The 26,035-nt window shown below is 44.5% G+C and overlaps 1 protein-coding gene across 1 annotated transcript; it reads left to right on the top strand.

Moving 5' to 3' along the window:
• Window positions 1-21,299: 21,299 nt before the first annotated feature.
• LOC104258847 (PHD finger protein 7) lies at window positions 21,300-25,800 on the top strand. Its single transcript, XM_059825600.1, has 9 exons — window positions 21,300-21,333; window positions 22,047-22,138; window positions 22,344-22,445; window positions 22,730-22,854; window positions 23,078-23,240; window positions 23,327-23,433; window positions 24,254-24,367; window positions 25,363-25,481; window positions 25,628-25,800. The coding sequence occupies exons 1-9, from the start codon at window positions 21,300-21,302 to the stop codon at window positions 25,798-25,800; spliced, it is 1,029 nt and encodes a 342-aa protein (XP_059681583.1).
• Window positions 25,801-26,035: the final 235 nt, after the last annotated feature.

The following is a 26,035-nucleotide window of genomic DNA, read 5'->3' as shown; positions in this document are numbered from 1 at the left end:
GTTCACTTCATTTTTTAATTTTAAATTCAAAATAGGCACTTTTTCTTCCTAACAGCAACCAGCCATGATGGTCCTTAGTTCTGCCACTAGAAATCAGCTGTGTAACAACAAATGATTATGTTTGTGTGAGAAAGAATAGAGATTGAAAGTAAATAAGAAAACTTAAATGCTTTTTCAGAAGTTATCACTGAAAAGATATATCATATGGAATGAACTGTACTGTAACATATTCTTCAAGACCTCTTCAGGTGACTTTTCTTATTTTTTTCATTATTTTCCTTAATTCTTAATTCAGTGATTGATTTTGTTTGCGCAATTCAAGATAGTAGTGATTTCAGACAGGGCTTTTAATGACTTTAGCAATCCTTCATTGCAAGTGAAGATGGCAGAAATGGCTTCTGTTTCAACTTTATTTCCTTCCTTCCATATTTTTTTCCCTCTCTCTGCCCTCTTCCTCTCTCCAGTTTTCCTTAGCTTTGGTAATGCCTCATTTTTGAGCAAGTTAACTGTAACATTGGTTTATGGAATAATTACAAGTACTTGCTTTTAAACATCTTTGTACATGCAAAATAATATATAACACAATGGCACCTTAAAAGTAGAAACATAATAAAAATAATCACTCTGCTATATGAGAATATTCTTACCTGTGTGGAATGAATTTTCCTACTGAGTGTCTTTAATACTGATTGAAAAATATTAAGAAAATCCCAGTACAATGAGTAAAATGAATAGAGACTAAATTATTGAATCATAGTGACTGCAATCCTAGATCATGTTAAAACTGATGGAACTATCTTCTGCACGAGGAAATCTTTCAGATTACATTTTTAATGTACATATTTCCCCTCTAATATTGCATAAAAAGCCAATTAAGTGTCAGTGTTACTACAACAAAGTTGTATAAAAGGGACAATTGGGCACATTAGTATTCTTGTGTTTGTTATCACTAGCTTCATTCTATAGGGCACTAAGTAATTGCAATATATTTGGAGTCTTTCTATAGTTTTTGTAATACTATTTCATAATACGTATTAAAATGTCTAGGGTAGGGTAGTGAAATTGAGACAGAAGCAGTCCCAGAAGATCAAACTGTTCTGCAGCCTCTGTTGTGCTGCCTTCAGTATTCTTTTTGTTAGGATCTTCTCTTGTTTCGGATCATTCACCTTTTTTTTTTTCTTTTAAAGTATTCCAATATTTCCTATGCATAAATACATTAAATTGCACCTTGGAGTGCTCTTGGAGTGCTCTCAGACAACTTCCCATGAGATTATGTTTTCCTAAATGATGGCTTGGTATTATTTTCATTGTGGTTAAGCTGATGAGCTTGGAGTCAGATATAATTGGCTCAAGGCTAGTTTACTATGGCTCCTTTTAAAAATGGAAAATAAGTCAAAGTTTCCTTTCATATCACTTACACTGTCATTGAAGCGGGCGGTGGATTTCAAGGTTGCAGAATCACAAAATAGAAATCTCCAGCTGCAGCCAATTGAAACCTATTTGAACTGAAGTCAGAAGTGGCCACGAGGCACTGTTGTTATAGCTGGTACTGGTGCTTCTGCCAGCACCTCAAGCCAGCTTTGTGCTCTAACTGAGGTTCTTCAACTTCCCTGTAGTTTCAAGGGGAGCAGAGCAGATCTTTCATGTGGTACTAGCTGCTCATTCACACCTGTGTTTTTCAACAATTGCACTGTCAGTAATAAATTCCACCAGTATTTCCACTCAGACCTAGTCCAAAACCTATGATTGTCAATGAAAATCCCCCCAGATGACTTACAAAGGGCGTTCCAGATCTTAAGACAATCTAAAAGTTTGCAAATTCTTCATAGTTTAATGGTAATTCCTACAAATGTTGACATTTTGAAGGAAAAAAAGAAAAGAGCTCTTAAAATCTTAAATTGAAACAGAGTCCTTTTTTTAAGTCAGTACAAATTTGTACAAGAACTTCATAAAGAACTCAGCAGGTAGCACACAAGAACTTAAAATAGTACCAGAATCAGTACTTTTTCCCAATTACAGCTTCCTGAGGAGGGGAAGTGGAGAGGGAGGTGCTGATCATTTCTCCTTAGTATCCAGTGACAGGATGCATGGGGATGGTTCAAAGCTGTGCCAGGAGAGGTTTAGACTGGACATTACGAAGCATTTCTTTACCAAGAGGGTGGTCAAACCCTGGAACAGGCTTCCTAGAGAGGTGGTCGATGCCCCAAGCCTGTCAGTGTTTAAGAGGCATTTGGACAATGCCCTTAATAACGTGCTTTAACTTTTGGTCAGCCCTGGAATGGTCAGGCAGTTGGACTAGATGATCGTTGTAGGTCCCTTCTAACTGAAATATTCTATTCTATTCTGTGCTATGCTATGCTATGCTGTTCTAATTACTCTGATGTAAATCTAGAAAAGTTCCACTGAAATGGATTGTTTTCTTTGGCTTTACATGTGTTACAGAGATCAGGAGCTGGATCCAACTTTTCCCCTCCGCTTTCCCTTTCTTTGAGGTGGGATGCTGTGTCCAGGAAGGGACTGGCTAAAATTCATTGCTCCTTATTGTACCTGAAAGCTTAGGGAAATGAACAGACATCTCTAAAACTCAGTGGTTTTCAGCCCCGTCGAATGATAAGTAATACCACTTATTCTTTCTATTGTAAAATGAGTTTTTCCACTTCATTTCTCCACCGTAACTATTTACATATTGTCTGTGTTCATTTATGACTTGTACAAAAAACAGTGCTATGCTCCTAAATTTGCATGGGCTTAGAGAGAAGGCTGAAATAGGAAAAAAAAAAAAGTAATAAATGCATATGCCGATCATTTATCATATTTTTATCCATCACATAGATTATAAACTTCATATAAGTTTCAAAGTAATAATTTCTAACAACTGAAGGATGCCTATCTCCTCATGAACTTTTAATATGCTTCTATTTAACAGTTACTGGCCCAATTTTCTTTGTATAGGTCAAGAGGATTTTTTCACATCTTGTTACGGGGAAAAGGGTACTTGAGTGGAAAAGGTGCACTCTCTTTTTTCACCACAGAATTTCAAGCAGCTGAGCATATTCATTAAAAGCTGGAGGACTTTAGCACAGATATGAGATACCAGACCAAAACTTGCACACTCCTATTAGAATAAGAATTGGTTATAGTTGAACTGATATAAAGGGCAAAGCTCACATGCCAAGCAGGTCTGAGTTTTAGCTGAGGTTTGCATATCCCACTCTTAGAGCGTTTGCTAGTTTTTTAGACAATTAAATGACTTGCCTTTAAGAAAATTTGTGTCACAAAAGTCCCAGTGACACTAGTGAGGCTTTGTTTTGAGCTCCAGGCATACATTACCATGTGATGTCATGAATTAGCTCATTGATGCTGGCATTGTAAAACCAGGGAGGCCTCTGTTCTTGCATATTAGAGTGCTGGGGAGAAATGTGGGGATGAAAGGGAGACAGAAAACTGAGCCAAAAGGTAAATGAGCAAGATATCTAAAATGAATGTTGTAAATGACTATGTTCCTTTCTTGAATTCTGTATTCTTTGAGTAGTTTCAGAACTAGGCAAAACAGTTTCTTTCAAACCTCTGAGTAAAACTCAGCTATTTTGCCATCTGCCTAATAATTTGTAATGTATTTTAATATATTAAATAAATGATTTTAATAAAATTCAGACCTTACAGCCCATAGAGACATTTTTTGCTTAAGTTTTATCTAAGTTGGCCTTGAACAATTACATTTCTCATTAGTTTTCCAAAGGATAGTTGACATTTAGGAATTAGTTATAAATTATAGTTTTATTGCCCATGTTATTGAAATGTAATGTTCATTTGGAGAGAAACACAATGTCCTATTTAAGAAGACTGCATTTAAATTATCCATTTTGTTTTATTCTGAAAAGTATTTGCATGATGATAAATGTATAAAGAATAATGATTTCCAAGGAGACAGTGTCTCTTTCCTTGAGTTAGAGAAATGAAGGCCAAATTTGGAACAAATGGTCTGGGAAGATGCTGTTTCTACAGTAAAAGAAAGCACTGTTATCTGAAGGATGTCTCCTAAGATAACAAATCACTGTCTGAGGAGGGATGAAGTACAACATGACTTAAAAGGACTTAAATTCTAAAATAAATATGTTTTTTTTCTGCAGCAGAATTATTACAGATGTCACAGCTTTCCAATTTGATTGCTTAAGTCTTCATACATATCACTGACATTTTAATTTTCCATCATTCTTCTTGATTTCCTCATGTCAATTCAAGCAAGTAAGAGAACACCTTTTAAAATCTTCAGACAGGATACTGCTTGATTGACAATACAGCTGAACAGAGTCAACGCTGAATGTATTCAGCTGGAATTCAGCTAGACAAAAACCTACAGAAGTACCATTCCCTTCATTATTATGGTGTGTGCACATCATCCATGTGCACAGGTTTTTCCAACAACCCTAAGAGACAATTCTTCCAGCTTGATCACACGACCTGATTTGAGCTTTCTAGAAGGAAGCACTAACGCACCAAATATAGATGGGGCTAGACCAACAAACTTTTTTTGATAAGGAAATCACTTTTCTAGAGAAGAAACACTGCGAAATTTCCTATTTTTCATATTCTAATATGTAGAGTCTAGTAAAATATCCACTGTGTTGCTACCTGGGAAATTAGAAATTTGGAGAAGGAAGGAATTAATAGGAGAAATGTAAAAGCGTAAGAACCTTACTGAAGGGAGACAGCATATGATGGTGTCAGAAAAGGAAATTCCAGATTGAAGGAAAGTCATTATTGGACTTTCTCAAGGATTAATCTTTGGACAAATCTTTAAAATATTTTCATTACTGATCTTGGCCTAAACCCAGGAAGTGCATGCATGAAATTTGCAGTATCATAAACACAAAAGGAAGACTGAGATACCAAATGACTAAAGGAGTAAACAACTCCTATGATTGCAAGAATGACAGAAGGGGGATCCCAGAAAAATGAAATTCAAGGACAGGTATCCAAGGATTAATAACAAGAAAATCAACAATTAGGTCATCATTTGGAAGTGACTGAGGAAGATAAAGACGTGGTATACTATTTGACTATGGGGTAATTGCAGACCAACATCTGGAGAGTAAAACTAATCTGGGGAAGACTCAATGTCATTGGTGAGACTGCATCTGGAATACTAGGTAAATTCTTCTTAGCTCCGTCCCTGAAACTGAATTCACATTTGAAAAAGTGCAGAAAATGTACACTGTGACAAAGGGTGGAGTGGAAAACTTCGGGATGCAAGGAGAGAGAAAGAACATGGATTAAGGAGCTTGGCCAAATGGAATATGGTCTTTAAATATATTGGGAAGTATATATACAAAAGAAGGAGAAGAGTTCATTAAGTTAAAGAACAGGACTGGCATAAAAAATAACTGGTCATAAATACGCTCAGGGTGGAAATGAGAATAAGGTTTCTAATCAGCAGTGAAATTCTGGAATTACCTTCAAGCAGAGCAGTAGGAGCACTTATACTGTTGCTTTCGAGCTAGCATTTGAGTGGCTAGAGGGAGGCCATTTTGAGAGATGTCAGGGATAACTGGGACTGCAACACAAGATCCTTTTGAGCCCCATCCTCCATATCACTGTATAGTTTTGTTTATAAAGGGACAGTTCTTTTAAAATCACAAATCAGAAAAAGTGCCTTCCCCATATTTAGGAGCAGGCCTGATGGATTTACATTTTAAAGGAAAAAAAAAGGATAGGTAAACCAGTTCCCAAAAGGGGTTCATCTGCTGTGGTTTCAGCTGATTGCCTTTTTCTGAGTTATCGATATTCTTTAAAGAGAGATGATAGACAGGAATACAGATGTGGTCCTTTCAGCCTACAGCACACTACTACAGAGTTGCCTGACGCTAAAAAGAGCAGGAATATAATATGGAAACAGTGGAGATTTGTATTTAGTATGGCTTCCTATGTTATTTCATTCAGTTATGTATCTGTCTAATGATAGATAACTCTCCAAAACAATTTTAGGTTTGTTTTAATTTAGATTGTAGTATGGACACTTATCTGAATTATCCAAGTTACTTAGATATGCATTACTGGACTGGAAAATTCATGTAAACATAATGTAATAAGATTTCGGATGCTTTTTGTTTCCAGGAACAAGAGATTCTATGTAGAAGAGCACATCTGGGAGCAAGGGTGACCAGAGATAGACAAAAGAGTGATGAGAAAAACAAACAAGGGACTGCTGTTCACTGAAGTCATGGTGAGCTTTGTAAAGGTTGAAGTTCTCATTGTTTATCTAAAAAACTTCTTAGGTGGCTGCAGTCACACTAAGTTTTTTAAATGGAGGTACATCTACCCTTTTAATAGCATTTGCTGATCCTCATCTCTCATTCCACAAGCTAACAGAATGACTAGGCTGTTTAACATGGATGATATCCCTCTCTTAGTACCTTTAATCAACAAGCAAACCAATGCCAGGCAATTGCCTCTTTCCAAAGGAGAGCTGCTGCCCAAGGAAGGGAAGTCAGGATAACTCTCAACACTCACTCTGAAATGAAGATTCAGACATCTAATGTATAGATGCCTACACCTCAGGGATTGGCTGTAATCTCCCTATACATTCAGTGGAGAAAACCAGGCACTTTTTCAGATACCTACTTCATGAAGAGAGAGACGTCACTTTAGAAGTGCGGATTTCTCTCCACTGTAGATAGATGAATTCCCATACTGTGAATGACCAGGTTCACCCAGGAGGACAATGGCAGAAGGTCTCCAGCTTTGAACTTGTTGCCCAGCTGAGTGATGAGCTGTGTTTCATGCACTCAGGCTTGAGAGGTACAGCTGGTCAGATGTTAGGAATCGAGGATTGACTGCTTTAAGCTAAGTACAGTAAACAGTTTTTATTTCTATTGCGCCCTTTAACATTTGTAAAGCACTTGATGCAATGGGAAAAGCACTTCAGAACTGAAATTAGAATAAATAAGTCTGGTGTTCAGACTCATTTTAATGAATATGACTTTCCCCTTCTGTAAGAGGCCCTTAAAATCGCTGGCATATAAAGTGAGGGAATGAAATAAAAGAGAGTTCCAGACTCCAGAAACTTTTACTAAGCCTGTGTCTCAAGGTTGGTGTCTTGCTAATGTGGTCATGGACTAAAATTACATTAAGGACTTCTCAAACTATTTGGTTTACATGGAATTTTAACAGCCTTTGCAATCTTGTATTCCTAATTAATGCATCCCTTCCAGCCTGGTGGTCTTTTCTATTCACAACAAAAGATTAAATTCACTAAAACTCCCAAGGAATGGGAGATGGATGGAGTTTGGCTCTAGAGGTTACAGGGAAAAGAAACAGAAATATCCATTCCTAGTATTTAATTATTGTTTCTCTAGGTATTAGTTGATTAGTAATTATTTAATAAAGGATTTATCTTCCTAAATACAGATTCCTCCTAGCTAACAGAGCCAGGAAATATGTGAATTTAAGAGAGAACAAGGTAATCGACCTTGGATGGAGGAAGAGCAATAGCAAACTGTTATAAGTACCCCTAGGGAGTAGATTGAAGGGAAAAGGGAGCAGCTAAGACACAGGACTGACTGGCTTATGACTGAGAAACAGTAAACCATACAAGAGCTGGCTCTGTGAAGTGATGCTCAGATATTGCTTGGACTCTCAGTACAAGTTGCTGTGACACATGCTGGAACAAAAGCTTGGGTAAAAGAAGGAATAGGGACAAGCTTTAGAGAGGACCTGATAAAGCATTTTATTATTTTTCCCTTTTATAGCTTTGATTACAGTTTTGGGATTAAGCACAAACACTCAGTTTTTCTACAAAAACCTTCATTTATTGTTTTCTACAACCTCATCAATTTACATATAGTCCCAAGGTGAAAGGATAAGCACTGAGTACACCGCCCTCAAGAAATAGCAAAACTAAGAACATGGTTTTGGTCCTTCAGTCCTGTGAAGGGTTTGGGGCTTCACAGAAGCTGGGGTGTACTGTTTCTACCAAGCTGCAAGGATCAGTTTAGGACCTGTTGATCCCAGAGGTTAGCAGAGTGGAATAGGCTCCCCCACATCAGAAGCACATCAATGTCTTATGTGGTGGACAAACAGCTTGTGACTTCGGAGACTGCACAGGTGACATCAGCTTTTCCCTGCTTTTTAAACACAGTAGAAAGATGCATCAGGGTAATGGACTCTTGAATTTGTGGTTTCATCTCAGAAGCAATGATGGGAGCACTGCAGACCTGTGTGGTTCCTTTACTGTATCCACTAGGTGAAACTGCACTAGGACTTTTGCTTGGCATCTAAGATGGAAGCTGCTATGGAGATGGAAGCTCTGAGCAATATGTAAAAGTTTGGCAGAACATTATATTAAGTTGATTTTATATTGACTTCCTATACTAAGTTCTATGTTTCTCAGTGATGAAATATGTGTCATTTTAATGATTGAATATGAACAGATGTGTTTAACTTTCATGGTTAATGATCTCTTTGTTTTTGCTTTTAATCCCTGCCTATTACACTAATGTACTCAAATTACTAAAGTGTTCAAGAGGCCATTAGGCTCTTTTATTGGACATGGAATGCTAATGGCAATTCAATGTGAAAACTGAAGCATCTTGCTTTTTTGCTGAAATATTTGTAGTTTTTGCTTCTGAAAAAAAGAAAAGTTTTCTGTTTTAGAAGAGTTCATAGACTATTTAAAAATTGCCACTCAGCTCATTCTTTCATGTATGCAAGTATTGATTTATGAAGCATTCTCTGTATGCTTTCTGGAACATGACACTAACCTTCAAGTGGAAATTAAAAACTCTGGGTCTCTTGCCTAAAGAAATAAAACAGTTCTGTCAGACCTGTGCAATAGCATCATTGTCATGATAAACAATCATTGTAGGCCAAAACACTCCTAAACAAGGAAAGTAAAATCTGAAAATAAAAAGAACAATCTTTTCTCTCAGCTTCCAAGGGGTAAATCAACTTGCAAATTATTTTCTTGAAACACAAGATGATGAGGAATCACATCTCTTGACTAGCAGCTGTATGTCCACTAGTTCATTGGTTATCCAGTTGGTGTTAGCCTGTTTAATACTTGAAAAGGTTATCTATATCTCTTTACAACTGGCCAATTATCTAGGGTGAATCTATATATGGTCTTACAATAATTACTAGAGTTGCCAGGCCATTCATGCATATCTCCTTTCCTAGGCCACTGAACAGAACAAACATTTTTAAATTTTATGTTGTGTGTTTTACTAGGAAGATGTAAAAAGGGAGTTGGAGAATGAGAGTGAATCTAGCTTTGGAGAAAAATAAAAGATAAAATAAAACCCAAATTAATGACAGTACAAGAAGGAGTGAAGCAGGAGACCCATTCTGGACAAATGAAGATTCATTAAATGATCTGTTCCCCATAGGGGATGGGTTCTTTCTGGTCCTGCATCACATGTGCTACATTTATCCAGATTTCATGGGTCCTAAGGTCCATAAGTGATAAAAGAGAAAGTGCTGGATTTGGCCCCATACAATAAAAAATATGGAAGAGTTTCTATAGGAGAACAGTGAGTCCACTTCAACTTGGAAGTTTATAAAATCTTTTATGGCATGTAAAAGGTGAATAGGCAATGTTTACTCATCACAGCACAGGAACTCAGGGACAGACAGTGATATTGAGGCCAAAACCAAAAGTGTTTTCATAGAACATATTGCTAAATTATGGAGTTGATTGTCAAAGGACAGTGGGCAGTCCAAAATTTAAACAGATTCACAAAGAGCTGAAAAATTTGTGGGGAATGTGTCTGTCAGTGGATATGAAACACAACCAGGTGGAGGAAATTGCTGTCTGCAGCACTGTCTAGACCTCTGATTGATAAAAGCTACAAAGGTTTCTAATGGCAAGCTTTATCCTCTACAGGCCTGTTGGATATGTCTTTCCTCTAAGCTAGACATTATCATTGATGATTTCCTCATACAGAGGATAGCTTGAAACAAAAAGCTCTCCTTGAGTTTGGGAGCTGAGGAGGGGACCTAGCACATAGTGATGAATCAAAATGGTTCTAAAAAGGAACTAGTAAAAAAAGAAAAAGATTGAAAGAACAGGTTAAAAATGAGGAAATAAGGAAAGGGTTATTTAGCACTCAAACTGCTTACAAGTAAAACACTAGTGGAATGACCTTGAAGACATGCAAAGAGACATGAATCAGCACGCCTGCCCCACACAAGCAATTTGTATGGGGAGAGCAGAGAGAAGCAAGGGAGAGGAAAGATGTAGTCACAACCTTGGTATAAGGTCTGGAGGAGTCTGATAGCTAGTAGAAGGAGCTGGCTGAACAAGAGGTCTAATGCCCTCCTACATAGTCTTAGGCATGGCCTGGCTAAACCTGACTGGGCTTTCTGCATCAGCAGCCAGCACCTGAAGGAATTCCTCAAAGCAGGACTGAGGTCAGAAACATATTATCCAAGACTTAGCCACAATTCATCCCATCAAATATCTTCTGGTCCAGGGGCTGGAGGGAAGATGACTGACCCCTCCTTACCCACCAGGTGGAAAAGTCTCCTGGTCTGAAAACCAGCAGTTGGTTTTCAGGCATAGACCTGGCATAGACCAGGACTCGGCTCAGCAAGACTGATAATATTAGTTCCAGTGAGATGACCTTTATCATGCACTCACAGTCTGTGCTGAGAAGAGATACTGAACGCCACTTACTCAAGCTGTGCACATTCACCTGCTCAGGCAGCTGTAAAAGAAACCCACTTGCAGGAGACCTTGGCCTGCATGCAGGCTATGTAAGGGCAGGAGGCCACCAAGTGCAGCTAAACTCTTCTGTTGGGCTGTCAGTGACAGGAGACAAGCTGGTAGGTGCCCCATGGGCCCCTTCTGAGAATTCACCCAAGTTAGAGGGAACTCCAGCTGAACCTGCTCTCCTGCTCCTACCTGTCAAAGCCTATCCTGCACGACCCAGCAGAACTGACTGGATTTAGGGGACAAGAGGCCCCCAAACACTGTGGACCCATAGGAAGGGGTCTGAAGACTCTGTAAAGTTGCTAGTGATGTTAGTTTCACAGCCCACTGAAGGAGTTATATAGTTGGACACAGGGTTCCCAGGCCCTATGGGCATTCAAGGCCTAGAGCTCACCTAAGTATTTGCAGAGGAAGACATCACCGTCAGAAGTCTCTCTTTCAAACCTTTTGCTGCTTCACATCCTTTCTCACTTAGTGGCACTGGCAGAGATATAATTTTTGGAATAAGGGGCGGGAGCAGTGGAGTCCTTTAGGCATGAAGTGAACTGACTCCCTCTTTTGCCTTCAGCAGTGAAATAAACAGGTTGCTTTCTAATTTAGGAAACCCAGCAAGTACAGCCTGCAGCCTGTAGTGACCACCGAGAGGATGAACAGATCAGTCCTTCCTCCACTGGCCCTTGCTCTAGCCCACCAGTCTCAAGTTTTTCTCAAGCTGTTTCCAAGATAAAGCTGTGAGATGAGGTACTCTTCATACAATTATGTGTATTAGCAGCACTAGCCCTTGTCCTGTAAATCAGGGCACACAGCATCAATCCCCTGCAAAGGTACAGAGACTTGGGTGGAAGAGAGGGACATATCTTGCTGGAATATATACAGAGGAGGTTTGTCTTCACCTTCCCAGGGAAATCTAAGGAAGTGAGTCAAGAGCAGCATTGTTGAGAAATTGTTATTTCCTCCTATCTTATATGTCTGCCCACGCTCTTTCTTTCAGCCAGGATATGAGAAATTTACACTGAAAACATCTTCTAATACCTAAAAATATGCTTTGCTTAAAAACGAAGCATTTTATTTATGGACGCTGCATTATTTATTTTAAGCTTTTAAATATATGCCATATTCCAGTGAGTTGAACATTAGACACTTTCATATTTGAAGATGTTCAGAGAACTGATATTTATACTTGTGATCCTCCGGAAATTTTTATCAAGGCGTCGCTGGGTTAACAGATGTAAATGTTGAGCTGGGCACTGCAGCATCAAATATAGGTTGTACAGAAAATGATCCCCAGAGCATTTCATTTGTCTTATTAGTATTACAGATCTAGCTACTGTGTAGTACAATATACGTGAGATCTGAAAATCTTAAGGCTGGAGAAGTCTATGTAACATAGAATCATACAATCATAGAATATAGAATGGTTTGGGTTGGAAGGGACTTTTAGACATCATCTAGTCCACTGCCCTTGCCATAGGCAGGGACATGTTTCACTAGTTCAGGTTGCTCAAAGCCCCATCCAAGCTGACCTTGAACACTTCCAATCCACAACTTCTCTGGGCAACCTGTTCCAGAGTCTCATCACCCTCATTGTAAAGAATTTCTTTCTCATGTCCAGTCTAAACCTATCCTCTTTCAGTTTAAAACCATTTCCCCCGTATGCAGTCACTAGAGACCATGGTAAAAAGTCTGTCTCCATCTTTCTTATAAGCCCCCTTTAAGTATTGGAAGGTTGTAATAAGGTGTCCCCAGAGTCTTTTCTTCTCCAGGCTGAATAATCCCAACTCTCTTAGCCTTTCTTCACAGGAGAGGCGTTCCAGCCCTCAGATCATTTTTGTGTCCCTTATCTGGACCCAATCCAACAGGTCCATGTCTTTCTTGTACTGTGGAGCCCAGAGCTGGATGCAGTACTCCAGGTGAGGTCTCAGGAAAGCAGAGAGTAGACGGGGAGAACCACCTCCCTTGACCTGCTGGCCATGCTTCTTTTTATGCACCCCAGGATATATGGCTGGCTTTCTGGGCTGAAAGTGCACATTGCTGGCTCATCTCCAATTTTTCATCCACCAGTATCCCCAAGTCCTTCTCTGCAGGGCAGCTCTCAGTCAATTTTATTGCTCTGATCCAGGTGCAGAACCTTGCACTTGGCTTTGTTGAACTTCATGAGGTTCACCTGGGCCCACTCCTCAAGCCTGTCACAGTCCCTCTGGATGACATCCCTTCCCTCAAGCAAATCAACTGCACAACTTAGCTTGGTGTCATCTGCAAACTTGTTGAGGATACACTCAATCCCACTATGACATTGACGAAAATATTAAATAATATTGGTAACAACATTGGAGTGTTGTGGGGGATTGTATCAAAGGCCTTACAGAATTCCAGGTAGATGACATCCATAGTTCTTCCCTTGTCCACTGAAGCAGTCACTCTATCATAGAAGGTCACTAGGTTAGTCAAGAATGATTTACCCTTGGTGAAGCCACCTCCCTGTCTTGCATATGTTTCGGCGTATCTTCCAGGAGGATTTGTTCCATGATCTTACCAGGCATGGAGGTGAGGCTGACTGGTTGGTAGCTCCCAGGATCCTCCTTTTTACCCTTTTTAAAGATGGGTGTGATGTTTCCCTTTTTCCAGCCACTGGGGACCTCTTTTCCAGTCACTGCGGACTATTATGTTTATAAACATAAAGTTTATAAGCAAGTAATCCAATGAAACATAATGTAATACCAAGGGACATAAATCCAGTCAATAGCTTAAATGAGTGTACTTTAAATCAGTCTATAGAATTCTTCAGTGATATTCACAATTCTTTAGATCGGGGCTAAAACTCCTAAACTCTGAAGCACCATTTTCCATAAAACAGTCAAAGTAAAATGAAAGATACAATATATGTATTTAAAAAAAGTTGATACTTTTTCAACAGACTTAAATCTTTGCTGGTGAGACAATTAAAAAGACAACAAAAACTAAAAGGGCGCCACTGAGCGTGGACAATCTGAGCTATTCCTGGTAAGGGCTCATTTCCCCAGCAGGGTTTTGGGGTTGTATTTACTGCTCGAGTGCATCGCCTGCTGCGTTCTGTGACTAGTGCAATAACAGATCCTGCTGGACTCTACTATAAACACTTCCGATCAATCAACACTGGCATCTTCCTGTAGCTTTGCTATTAAAAAGTGGAGGGAGATTTTTAAGCAAAGGCCATTAATGTAATTAAAATAATACTAATAATTTGCAAATGAGCACAGTTTAAGGCAAGTCACTAAAAAGCTTATTTTCTTTCAAAAGTTTGGGATAATAGGATGCTACTAATTGATACTTTTTTTTATGCCTCCCAGGTTCATTTGCAGAAGCTGGCCTTGTTTACTGGTGTGTATTACCAGTATGTTGGCAATGCACGCAAGGCAGGAAAACACATGTATTAAATGGGTTCTTGTTGCTTTGCATCAGTGAGTTCATCTGCATGCAGGAAAAAAATGTTCTAAACATCAGCATCAGTGGGGCATACTAAGGACTGAAGATAACTACTGTAAGAATTAACTTGTTTAAAATGTAACATCAACTTCACTGTAAGAACACCCTTTTCGAGTTCATAAACTGGTGTGACAGACTATTTCTGGCACAAAATGCTTATGGAAGATAGAGTTTGAAAGATATAGATAAACCTGAGAATACTCATATGTTTTTAGTCTTTTTTAACTGTAAGAATTTGTGCTGAAAGTCCTGTAGCACTCATTGTCTTGGTAGAACAAAAGTGCTTTTGTGTGACCAGTCTGATCAATCATGAAATAAGCAGTGCTGCTGGAATCTGCGTAATTACATATTTTACGTTTGCCAAATGTGAAAAATGAAGGATGTCACAGTCAGTTTGTGCTTTTGAATGTGCTGCAAGAGTTGGATTAATCTAATGAATTATTGTGAATTACATGCTTGGATACAAATTCCAATCAAAATCGCATGTTCTTTTTGCTTTACATTTTGTCCTAAGTACAGATGATGACACTGATACATTTTTCTCGCTCCTCTGGCAGCTCTTACTGCCAGTTCTAACCATCGTTAAAAGGTGTGGCAAAAGGCAGCAGCAGCAGCTGCTGAGGATGTTTGAGGGCGAATTATCTGAATATTTCAACTGACTCCTAATTGACTCAGTGCTGAAGTTTCTCATGCTGATAGGTTTGACATTTTTCTATGCAATTCTCTTTAGGCCCTGACTCATAGTAGGAAGGAGATGGCATAATCAGAGAGGTGAACTCCAATTAAAGGAGAGAACACCCCAAATTTTTTTTTTTTTTCGCATTGAGGGAAAAAAAAAATGGGAGCAAGGACCAGGAACTACATGAATGCAATATGGCAATCACTTATTGCAGAGAAAACTGTGGCACAAGGATTTTGGATTACAAAGAAAGCAACTATCAAACAATAAAACAATGAAGTTCAGAAAATGACCCAGCCAAAAGTCAGCTAAGACACATCAAAGTCACTGCCAATTAGCAACAAATAAGAAATTGCAGAAAGAGCACCAGGCAAGGGGGACATCCCAAAGGTGGCTGGTTAAAAACCACGATGTGAAAAAGGGAAAGCGAGACTATTGTGAAAAAAAAAAAAAAATTATTGCCTTAAAAGAATTGCAACTCTGGAAGGTTAATGTCATTACATTGTCCTAGCACTGAACTTGAACCTGCAAGAGTACAGGACTGCTCCACAACATGTCAAGACAAGATAGATTATTTAACTCTTCTGGTAGCGAAAATTTCAAAATGAGGTTCTAATTTCAAAAAGCTTTAAAAGCATGTGCATCTTTGACAGATGGATGGAAAACTGAGCTGACAATATGAAGACAGGTGCAAGTTTACCACTGTAAAAGCAACAACCCCAGTAACAGCTGGGAGCGTGTCCCCGTCCAGCCTTAATTCAAAGCCAAACTTGAAGCCAAAATTTATTTTCTGCTCTTAAAGTTGAAACTAGTGTGCAAATACTGTGTACAAACCTGACCTTTCACAAAGCAAAAAAACTAGTTTACTTTAGTTTTTGGGAAATGTAGGCAGGCTTTGGAGCACTGGTTCACCAAATCTTCAGGTGTGACAGCATAAATGCCCAAAACCTCATATGTAGTTGCAAGAGAATACCCATTTACCTTTTCTTGTTTTGCTAGTTATTTTATGTGTGACTTCTCCACTGACCAATAAAATAATTAGCAATGTTTCCATTAACTTCAATTAGCTTTGGGAGTGTATTGTGTATATCAATTAGCTCTGGTAGCATATTGTGTAAAACTGCATTTTTTCCTTTCAATTTGCCAAGTGGTCATATATATTATCCCACGGAGGTTATATAACTCGATTTTTCCAATAATAAAATAACAGCAATACTTATAACTAAGAAACTCACCCCTAGTGATTTCTAGCGCTTGAAAGACAAAGCCTAACTCAACCATCCCAGAAAACAGCACAAGCCGATAATATAGACTCAACCTCTAGCAAATCTTTACAGACAAAACAGCATTTCTTCATTAAATATCTATTTCTTGCTGCCCTTTCAGTTCCATTTGTAAATTAATCTGCTCAGCAGAAAGCCTAGAATTTGAAGGTATAATTTACACAGGAGAAAACCCAGATTTTGCCTGCAAGTTTTCTCCCCTTGTACCCTCCTCAGTCTCTCTCGAAAGTAATTCATCTGGCTTACTTTCTAGAGCTGGAAACACAAGATTTCCCCCCACTTTAATCTGCTTTTTATCCTCATTTTCACACTATTAACTCCTTATTTAGCCTAGGTTCCTTAGGTGAAGCGCTTACGCTAACCCAGCAGCTAAAGCTGTATTGGTAGCTAATAGGTATCAGAAGCTTTTCTTACACTATATGTATTGTAGAGGTGTTAATTAAATATTGATTCTCCTGACACTTTTCTGCATTTTAACCTCCACAATTTCAGGTTTTATTCATTTGTGTAGACAATCGTCTCCTTTTCTTCATCTATCTTCAACAAATACTGTTGCAGAATGAGAAGTGTGACTGTGGTAAAAAGAGGATAAAGGGAACATTTACCATGATTAGCAACTTGGCTAGAGAAGAATTTAAACAATTTGGGCCATCTTTCCCAACTTCTACCTGTACCTCCTGTATGTATAAAACTCTGCATCTGTGAATGCAAGTTGGTAAATATGCTGTTATTCTTCTTTAAATACATATATTACTTATATATTGAGGTACTCTTCATTATAGCTCAGTAGACTTGATAGTTGCCTTTGAAAATTTGTCCATGTGTATTTAATTGTCTTAAAAGGACAACATAAAGATTTGAGTGACAGTGAGCATCTAGAACATGTGAATCACCTAAACATACTCAACAATTTACCCAAAACAATAATTTCATCCATTTTTAATTGTTCAAACAATATATGTTAGCTGAGAAGATGCACATTCATGCAGTGAAGTTAGCCTAACTGACAAAAGGCTTTCTTTTTTTAGCTACATTTTGCAAACCTTTCAGAAGGTCCATGGTGGTTTACAGATTGAAAATCCTTCACAAAATCCATTTCTCCAGACTCAGTGGACAAATGTCAGTTTTTTCCTCAATAATAAAATGGCAAAGTAATAAAGTACTCTGAAATAATTGACTAATTATTTCCCCCCTTTTTTTTTTTTTAGAATAGGCTTTTTCTAGAAGGAGCTGCTCCTACATTTTGATTAGGTTGCTTGAAATCACTCTGATTGGAAAAGCTAATTGAACATGACTCAGTGATGAGTCAGACCCAATAGGAGTCAATGATGAGATACACTTTCCAGAAAAGAAAATAAAATTCTGGGAAATATTAATAGCAGTGTCATATGCGAGTCACTGGGGGTAATTATTCTGCTCTATTTGGTTGTGGTGAGGATGCAGGTAATGGTAGTCTGCCTTGTTTGGGCACCTTACTTAATGGATGATAACAAATTGAAGATAGTCTGGAAGAAACAGACAAAAGCAGTAAGAGGCTTAAGAAGTATTATCTATTAGGAAAAGTGACTGTAAGATTATTATCTTAGTTATGTAAGGCACTTTTATTGTTATTGTCACTTGTTCACTGATGAGAGAAGTAAGCAGCGTACATCACCGCAGTGGCTGTGCCTACTCTCCCAAAGGGTGTTTATTTGTCTGAGGGAGGCATCCCTGGCTTCCAGCTGCAGGGTGCAGGCTCGCTGGTGCTGCCCAGGGCCTCACTGCAGCTCTCAACCCTTGAAACAGACCCTGTCTCAGCTCCTGTCCCACTGCATGTTGCACCTACTCACTCCCACATCTCTGTAGCATGGCCTTCAGCTCCTTTCCCACTTCCTATGGTTCCAGCCCTCAGTGTGGGTTCCTGCCATGGCCCGGCAGCAATGAATCCTCTTCAGGTGCCTGTGTGAAACAAAAAATCTGGCATGTCAGTCTCTAGCATTGCTGGGAGACACACAGCACAGTCACTGCTCTGTTGTCCCCTTCCAGGCACACCTGCATCCTTAAGCAGAAATGTACAGGTGTGTTTGAAAGAGTCTGGACTAGACTAATTCTCAAGAGTCTAATCAAAGAAGTCCAGACAGGATAAGCTCCTATGTGTTCATGAGACTCCCACAGACTGGGGGAGACAGCCGTGTCTCAGGACCACCCCTGTGCCTCCCTGCACAAGGAGATGAGTGAAGGCAAGTCATGCAAAGGGCTGGAGCAGATGATGATCTAGTGAGTTGCAGGGTAGGGGTCCTAGACTTGTGTTTCTTTGCTGTGCCTTGCTTGGTATAAATGGACTGAAAATGTTTGCATGCTCTACTGAAAATATTTGTGTGCTCTACTGAGAATGGAAAACACCTTTGAGAGGATTGGCAGAGACCTGTACACCACACCACCAGGACACACCATACTCCTACCCATGAAGATGCAGCAGTGGTCAAGCACACTGCATTTGCAATGCATGTCTGCTCATTACAGGTTTCCCCCAACACATCCTCCTTGGAGTACTTTTTGATGATGTTGAAAACCAACCTCGCCCATGCTCAGTGTGTACACATCCATGGAAATACTGCTTCGGTGTGTATTTGGTTTGTGTGGCAAGGTTTTTGTAGTGGGGGGGGTTACAGGGGTGGCTTCTGTGACAAGCTGCTAGAAGCTTCCCCTATGTCGGATAGAGCCAATGCCAGCCAGGTCCAAGACAGACCAGCTGCTGACCAAAGCTGAGCCAATCAGCGATGGTGGTAGCGCCTCTGTGATAACATATTTAAGGGGAAAAATACTGCTGTGCAACAGCAGCTGGAAGAGAGGAGTGAGAATATGTGAGAGAAACAACTCTTCAGACACCAAGGTCAGTGAAGAAGGAGGGGGAGGAGCAGAGATTCCAGGTGCCGGAGCAGAGATTCCCCTGCAGTTCGTGGTGAGGCAGGCTGTTCCCCTGCAGCCCATGGAGGTCCATGGTGCAGCAGATACCCACCTGCAGCCCAAGGAAGACCCCACGAGAGGTCCATGGTGCAGCAGATACCCACCTGCAGCCCAAGGAAGACCCCACGAGAGAGCAGGTGGATGCACCTGAAGTAGGCTGTGACCCCATGGGAAGCCTGTGGTGGAACAGGCACCTGGCAGGACCTGTGACCCCGTGGAAAGAATCCCACACTGGAGCAGGTTTGCTGGCAGGACTTGTGACCCCGTGGGGGACTCACGCTGGAGCAGTCTGTTCCTGAAGAACTGCACCCCGTGGAAAGGACACGTGGAAAGGACCCATGCTGGAGCAGTTTGTGAAGAGCTGCAGCCCATGGGAAGGACTTACATTGGAGAAGTACGTGGATGTCTACTTTGGGAGGGACCCCATGTTGGAGCAGGGGAAAAGAGCGAGGAGGAAGGAGCGGCAGAGATGTGTGAAGAACTGACCACAACCCCCGTTCCCCATCCCCCTGTGCTGCTTGAGGGGATGAGGTAGAGAAAATCGGGAGTGAAGTTGAGCCTGGGAATAAGGGGTTGGGGGCGGGGGGGGCGGGGGGGGAGGAAGGTGCTTTAAGAATTAGTTTTATTTTTCTTCACCCTACTCTGATTTGATTGGTAATAAATTAAATTAATTTCCCCGAGGCAAGTCTGTTTTGCCCATGACAGTAACTGGTGAGTGATCTCTCCCTGTCCTTATCTTGACCCACAAGCCTTTTGTCATATTTTTTTCCCCCTGCCCAGTTGAGGAGGGGGAGTGATAGAGCAGCTTGGTGGGCACCTGGCATCCAGCCAAGGTCAACCCACCACAAGTGAAACCCCAAGAAGTCCTTAAATATGACTATATCCATCCTCCTCAGTGACACGTTATGTATGCAGGAACTCTGCTATGGACAGAGTTACCGACAGAGAAACATTCGGTTATCTACAGATAAAGACCTGTTGTCATTTGGGAGTTGGTGGTGGGCCTGAGACCTCTGGACAGAGCAGACTGGTACGGTCCAGCGTTGTGCCAGGCCTGCCCTGTCCTGGAGTGGCAGCTCCAGGTCAGGTGAGACTCCTCGCACTACCCAAAGTGACACCGTGGAGCCTGTTTTCAGTTGACTGAATCCTGCTCTGTGCAGCCAGGTGTGAGCTAACGCCCGGTAGACAAGAATGAATGGAGTCCTCGGCATTACAGTTGAAATTAAAATAGGTATTCTCTGCAATGTGAGACGCCCTAGCGTATCCCACCCGAGGGATGTAAAAGGGCGTGCATTTTTCCCAGGCCCAGTGTCCTATGTGCCATTTTCATGCATGCTCACAGGGTATTTGTCTGTAAGACAACTAAAGTGGCACAAGGTAGGCACATTAAGCACCTGAATTGCTCCCCGGTGTTTAGACATAACATTTATTTGCCTGCACCCTCGTGCTGAACTCCACCTCCCTCTCCCCAGCCCCTGCCAATAAAGAGGAGACCGAGGGATGGTGGGAAGGGGTGGGACAGGGCGGTGAGGGGCTGCGAGGTGACCACAGCCCCAGGCAAGAGGCTGACCCCACACAGATGGGAGCAATAGCAGGCTCTGTGTGTCGGCCATCTGCCCCAGGGGCCTGAGCTATGGGGTTTGTGGGTGCCCCTGCGTTAGAGCATGTTTCAGGAGCCCACATCAGCCCCTGGCACCAGCCCTGGTGACACGGTGGCCATGTCACAGTGGGCGGCAGTGGGCACTGGGTGCGTGGCAATGGTGTCACAGGGGTGTCACAGTGGGTCAGTGACACAGCCCCCAGGAAGGTATAAGGAGGGGTGCGGCCATAAGCAGGGCCTAGACTGGGAGGCAGCACCTCCCAGCACCCAGGTGAGGTGAGTTGAGGCCAGGCCAGGCCGGGGCAGGAGGAGCTGCTGCTGCCGCCGCTGCCTCTGCCACTGCTGCCGCCTTTTGGGGGTCTGAGCCCCGGGGGTGGGTGAGGCAGACGTGGCACCACCAGTCTTTGCCTGAGGCTGGGACAGCCCTGGGCAGGGGACAAGGGGCTTACTGCGGGTGCTGTGGGAGGAGCAGGTCCCCAGGTCTGGGGCTTGGGATCCTGTGCTGGAAACTCATCTCATCCCGCTTCCCCTGCAGAGTCAGCAGAGGAGTGTCTGAAGAAGCCCTGGCACTGCTGGGGTGCGTTTCAGGAGCGCTCGCTGCCCACTGTCGCTGTGTCCGCCATGAAGTGCAAGGCCCCTGCCACGAGGGAGAATGGTGAGAGCAAAGTGACCCCACACATCCCTGTGACCCGCAGCCTAGCGAAGAGGGTGTCGGGGTGGTCTGTGTGTGGCTACAAGCCTTGTGAAGGGAGGCTGGAGGCCCCCAGGTGCCTGGTGCAGGGGCCATGCTCAGCAAAGGGGCCTGGGGCGAGGAGGTGCTTTGTCGGAAGAGGAGGTGCTGCCCGGGTCTGGCTGGGAGCAAGGGGGCCCGACAGGACGGGATGGGAGCGCAGGAGAGGGTAGGGGAAGCACAGGCCGGGACAGCGCTGTAGCCACCGAGGCCAAGGAAAGGGCCTGCCTTTGGGGCTGTCGAGAGCCAGTGGGACAGGAATTGGCACAGGATGGGATTTTGGCAGAGGCAGGACGTGCTGCCCCTGTGGAACACAGGGACTGGCTGCAAAGGCAGCGCTCCAAAGAATGCAGGGAGGCACTCTGTCCCCCCATACGAGCTAGAGCCTTCCCCGGCCCCGCTCGTGACTCCTGCCCACCACGCACGTGCCTGTTATGACAAACATAGGTGCTTGCCATGCCTGCAATGCCCCTTTCTCCCCAGAGCCACCAAGCACTCTTCCTGCAGCTCCAGCCCTGCCTGTCCCCCGGCAAGGCAGGGACAGAGTGGGCCTGTGGAGGGAAATCCCTCTACAAGGACACTTTTGCACGCCCTAGAGAGGTGCTCAGTGCTTGTGGCCTTTGCTCTCCCCTCTGCAGCGTGCGTGCTGTGCGGTCGGGAAGATGCTGACCCAGATATTTATGGGGAGAAGAGCCAGGATAACGGCGTCTGCACCCATGAGAATTGCCTGGTGAGTTCCCCTGGGGCTGCCCCCAGCTTTCCCCTGGTACCCCAGCGCAGCAGCCTGGGCTCTCCACCCCAAGCCTGGCAGGATTGAGGGGTGTGGGACTGTTCTCACAGCCCATGGCCTGCCCAGATCCTCTCTAAGCACCATGCAGCACTAGCGGTCCCTTCATCACCCACCTAATGAGCTCCTGGACTGTCCTGTTTTTCAGTATCTGGCCAACGGGCTTTCCTCGAGGTGGGCGAGGAACAACGAAGTCCACAACATCCGCCCTGAGGACGTCCGATGGGTGGTGAAGCAGGCCACTAGGAAGGTGAAGACCTCATGTGGGGGGGATGTGGGGGAGGGGGTTGTGCCAGAACAGGCTGAGCCTGTGCCATGGGAAGGAAATCCCGGTGTTTCAGGCAGCCCCAGGCAACACAAGTCCCAGGATCTCCAGAGAGGCTTCAGCATAAGCAAGGGACTGCAGTCCACAAGGTGGATCTGCAGCATGTGACTCTGCAGCACCCAGGTCCCTGCACCCTTGCCAAAGGTTTGGGGCAGGCCTGGGGGGGCCAGAGCACATCTCTGACGGGAGGGCTGCTGTGCTTTTTGCAGATCTGCTATGTCTGTGGGGAGAGGGGGGCCACCATTGCCTGCCAAGGGAAGAAGTGCAAGCGCAGCTTCCATTTCCCCTGCGGCTGCGAAAATGGATGCATCTCCCAATTCTTTGGGCAGTACAGGTAAGGGCTGATGGCCCTCGTGCTGGGCCTCCTCTGCCTCCGTCCCCCTCCTGCCAGCAGTGGCCAAGCAGACAAGGAACCTGCTTGTTGTGCCCCACAGTGACTCCTCCAAGTGCCCTCCTGGAGCCAGAGCCAGGATGTGGAGGGCTCATTTATGCCCCCTTCCCCATAGCAGCTCAGCACTTCCTGACCTTGCCCACCTCTTCTTCCATCTCCCACCCAGGTCCTTCTGCCAGGAGCACAGGCCAGCACAAACAGTGCAGGTGCACCAGGACGGCCAAACCTCCTGCATCATTTGCCTGGAGCACGTGGAGGAGAAGCTGTCCTACCAGACTATGGTGTGCCCCAGCTGCAGGCAGGCGTGGTTCCATCGGGGCTGCATCCAGGTACGAGGCCCTTCCTGTGCCCCTTAGGCAAGGCAGGTGCCTGGCAGCAGTGCCCCGCTCACGCTACTTGTCTTTCTCTCTTGCAGCAACAGGCTTTCCACGCTGGTCTGCTTTGTTTCCGGTGCCCCCAGTGCAATGACAGGGAGAAATTCCTGCCAGAAATGTCTTCCCTGGGGGTCCAAGTCCCTGCCAGGTTGGTTCTTTTCTGCCCTTCCACTGTGCCCGCAAGACAGACGAGCTGTGCTGGGCCAGCCCAGAGGCTCTTTGCCCCAAGCTCTGTCTCCCACAAGAGGGGCTGCTGAGAAGAGAGGAGAGCAGGACAGGGGGCCCCGGGTAGGGAAGCACCAGACCGCAGGAACTCAGCCTTCGGAGCAAGAAGTGGGGTGCTCATGGATGAGAGTTCTGGAGGAATTTGCCCTTCCCAGAACTTGCCTGATTGTTTTTCTCAGACCTCAACTCAACTTCTCGCCTCCATGCTCCTTTGGGGCAAAAGCAGCCCCTGCTTCCCTCCTAGGTTTCTCCCCAGCCCTGCCAGGCCGTTGACAACAGAGGTCACAGAATCACAGAATCACAAAGGTTGGAAAAGACCTGTAAGATCATCAAGTCCAACCATTAAAAAAAAAAACAAAAACAAAAAAAAAAAATCACCACAAAAAAAACCAACAAAAAACCCCCCAAAAAAAACCACACAAAAAACCCCACACCACAAACCACCCACACCACACACCACCATGCCCATCAAGCTACGTCCCACAATGCCACGTCCACACGCCCCTTGAATACCTCCAGGGAGGGTGACTCCACTACCTCCCTGGGCAGTCTATTCCATTGTGATACCACTCAGGTCAAGGTCATCTGGGGCTCAGAGAGGCAACCAAACTGGCTGCATGGTGCTCCCCAGGACCCCTGGTGCTCAAGTGTCTGGCTATCCTAGATGCCTGACTCGATCCTGGGTCTCCCTTATGCTGGCAGCAGGTGAGGCTCACATGCCCTTCCTTTTCTTTCACATGCAGACAACCAGCATGGGAGGCTGGCGCTGGCTTTACGGATATGTACCAGAGGCACAGCCGATGCGATGCCAGCCTGTGCCTCTATGCCCAAGGCAGGGAGCAGGCAGAAGAAGAGGGGTGAGTCACCAAACCAGCAATTTCGCCACTGGAATTGCTGACAGCAGATGCCTTACTCTCAGTCTCTCCAGATCCCTGTGTTAGGCTATGCAAGAAAAGCCCGTCTGCACACCCAGAATGTGAAAACAGTGTCTGGTTGTTATGCTTGTCTGGCCATGCCCACTGCCTGACCAGTGCAGTCTGTCCCATCACCTGCCTAAATCATGCACTAGAAGCCCACCTGCGCACCCACAGCGGAGCACAGAGAGCCAGTGGCAGGTGGGGGGAGCCCAAAGAACACCTTGCCCCGGCTACTCCTGGGAGGCCCATCCCAGGAGCCATCAGCACATCAGAGGCCCAGCTCCTCGAGCCCGGCTCCACAGAGAGGCCCAAAGACAGTCAGGAACCCAAAGAAAGGGCTCGGAAGAAGGAACACCCTGTCCAGGCCCCTCCCATGGCTGTCCCAGGAGAGCCATCAGTCCTGTTGTCCAGGCATGAAACCCATCCAGATGAGTCAAGGCTGTGTTCCTGTGACTGCTCTGTGCGTCTGTCTGTGATCCGTGTGGTCAACCCCATATATGTGTATATATGTGGTGTATAGGTGTGCGTCCCTACTGGCAATACATCTTCAACCTCTCTACTGGTTGGACGGGGTGCGATACATTTTCTCCCTAGGCTCTGAAGGCCTTGCAAAGGGGTGGAGAGGGGTGCCCCCAGGCGTTGAGGAAGAGGGAAAGGGCAGCCCTTTCTCAAGGCCACGCTGAGCTGCCAGGCCAGACGGCATGCCCCTGCTACCACTGGCCAAGCAGTGGTCCAAGCCACAGAGGGAGGGTTTGCCTGGGCTCTTGAGCTCACCCAGGGCTCTGGGAGCAAGGACTTTTGGCACTCAGTTGGGGCCATCTCGGGGAGCTCAGCTGGGCAATCCTTCACTTAGGTCACTTTGTCATCCCAGGCTGCCTCCCTGGTGTGACTGCCAGCCCTAGCGGCTGTGGACACCAGCCCGTTTTCTTCCCCAGGCCATGGTCCCTGCTCCTGTGCTCCTCCTGTGCTGCCAAGGGCACCCACCGATGCTGCTCTGCCTTGAAGGACAGCGCAGCCACGTGGGAGTGTGACGACTGTGCTGGCGTGAGCACTGGTAAGAGGCGAACCTGAGCACCCCCGCCCGTGGAGCCCCCTTGGTGCACAGGGTGGGGTTGGCGGAGGCTGTCTACCACCAGGATGGGTGGGGGCACCACTCTGGGGTGTGGGGCCATGCTGCTGACCTCCTGCCTCCCCTTACAGCCTCCAGCGCACAGCCAGAGACAGCTGGCCCCAGCACCACCAGCCTGGCAGCATCGTCCCAGAGCTCCCCGGCTCCCAAGACACACAGACGGTCAGGCCAGATAGGGCCAGACCGAAGGGCAGGCCGCTCGTGGATAAGGACCCCGGCCAAAAAGCCCTACAGCCAGCACTGAATAGCCAGCGCTTCCACCGCCCAGTGGGCTTCCTGCTGGGCAGCTCTGCAGGCCAGGCCTCCCGGCAGCTCCCGTGGATGGCAGAGGCACCCAGCCCCTGCCGGAGGGAGTCGCACGGGTCCTGCTATGTGCACAGTCCATCCGCCCTGTGAGCCCCAGCAAGAGGAATCTGGTCTTCGCTGTCTTTTGCATTTTAGTCTAATAACTTAGACATGCTTGGATTGATACGTGTAGT

Source organism: Gavia stellata, chromosome 1 (genome assembly GCF_030936135.1).
Source record: "Gavia stellata isolate bGavSte3 chromosome 1, bGavSte3.hap2, whole genome shotgun sequence".
NCBI lineage: Eukaryota > Metazoa > Chordata > Aves > Gaviiformes > Gaviidae > Gavia > Gavia stellata.
Note: the sequence above shows the minus strand (reverse complement) of the source record. Positions and strands in the feature narration are given on the sequence as shown.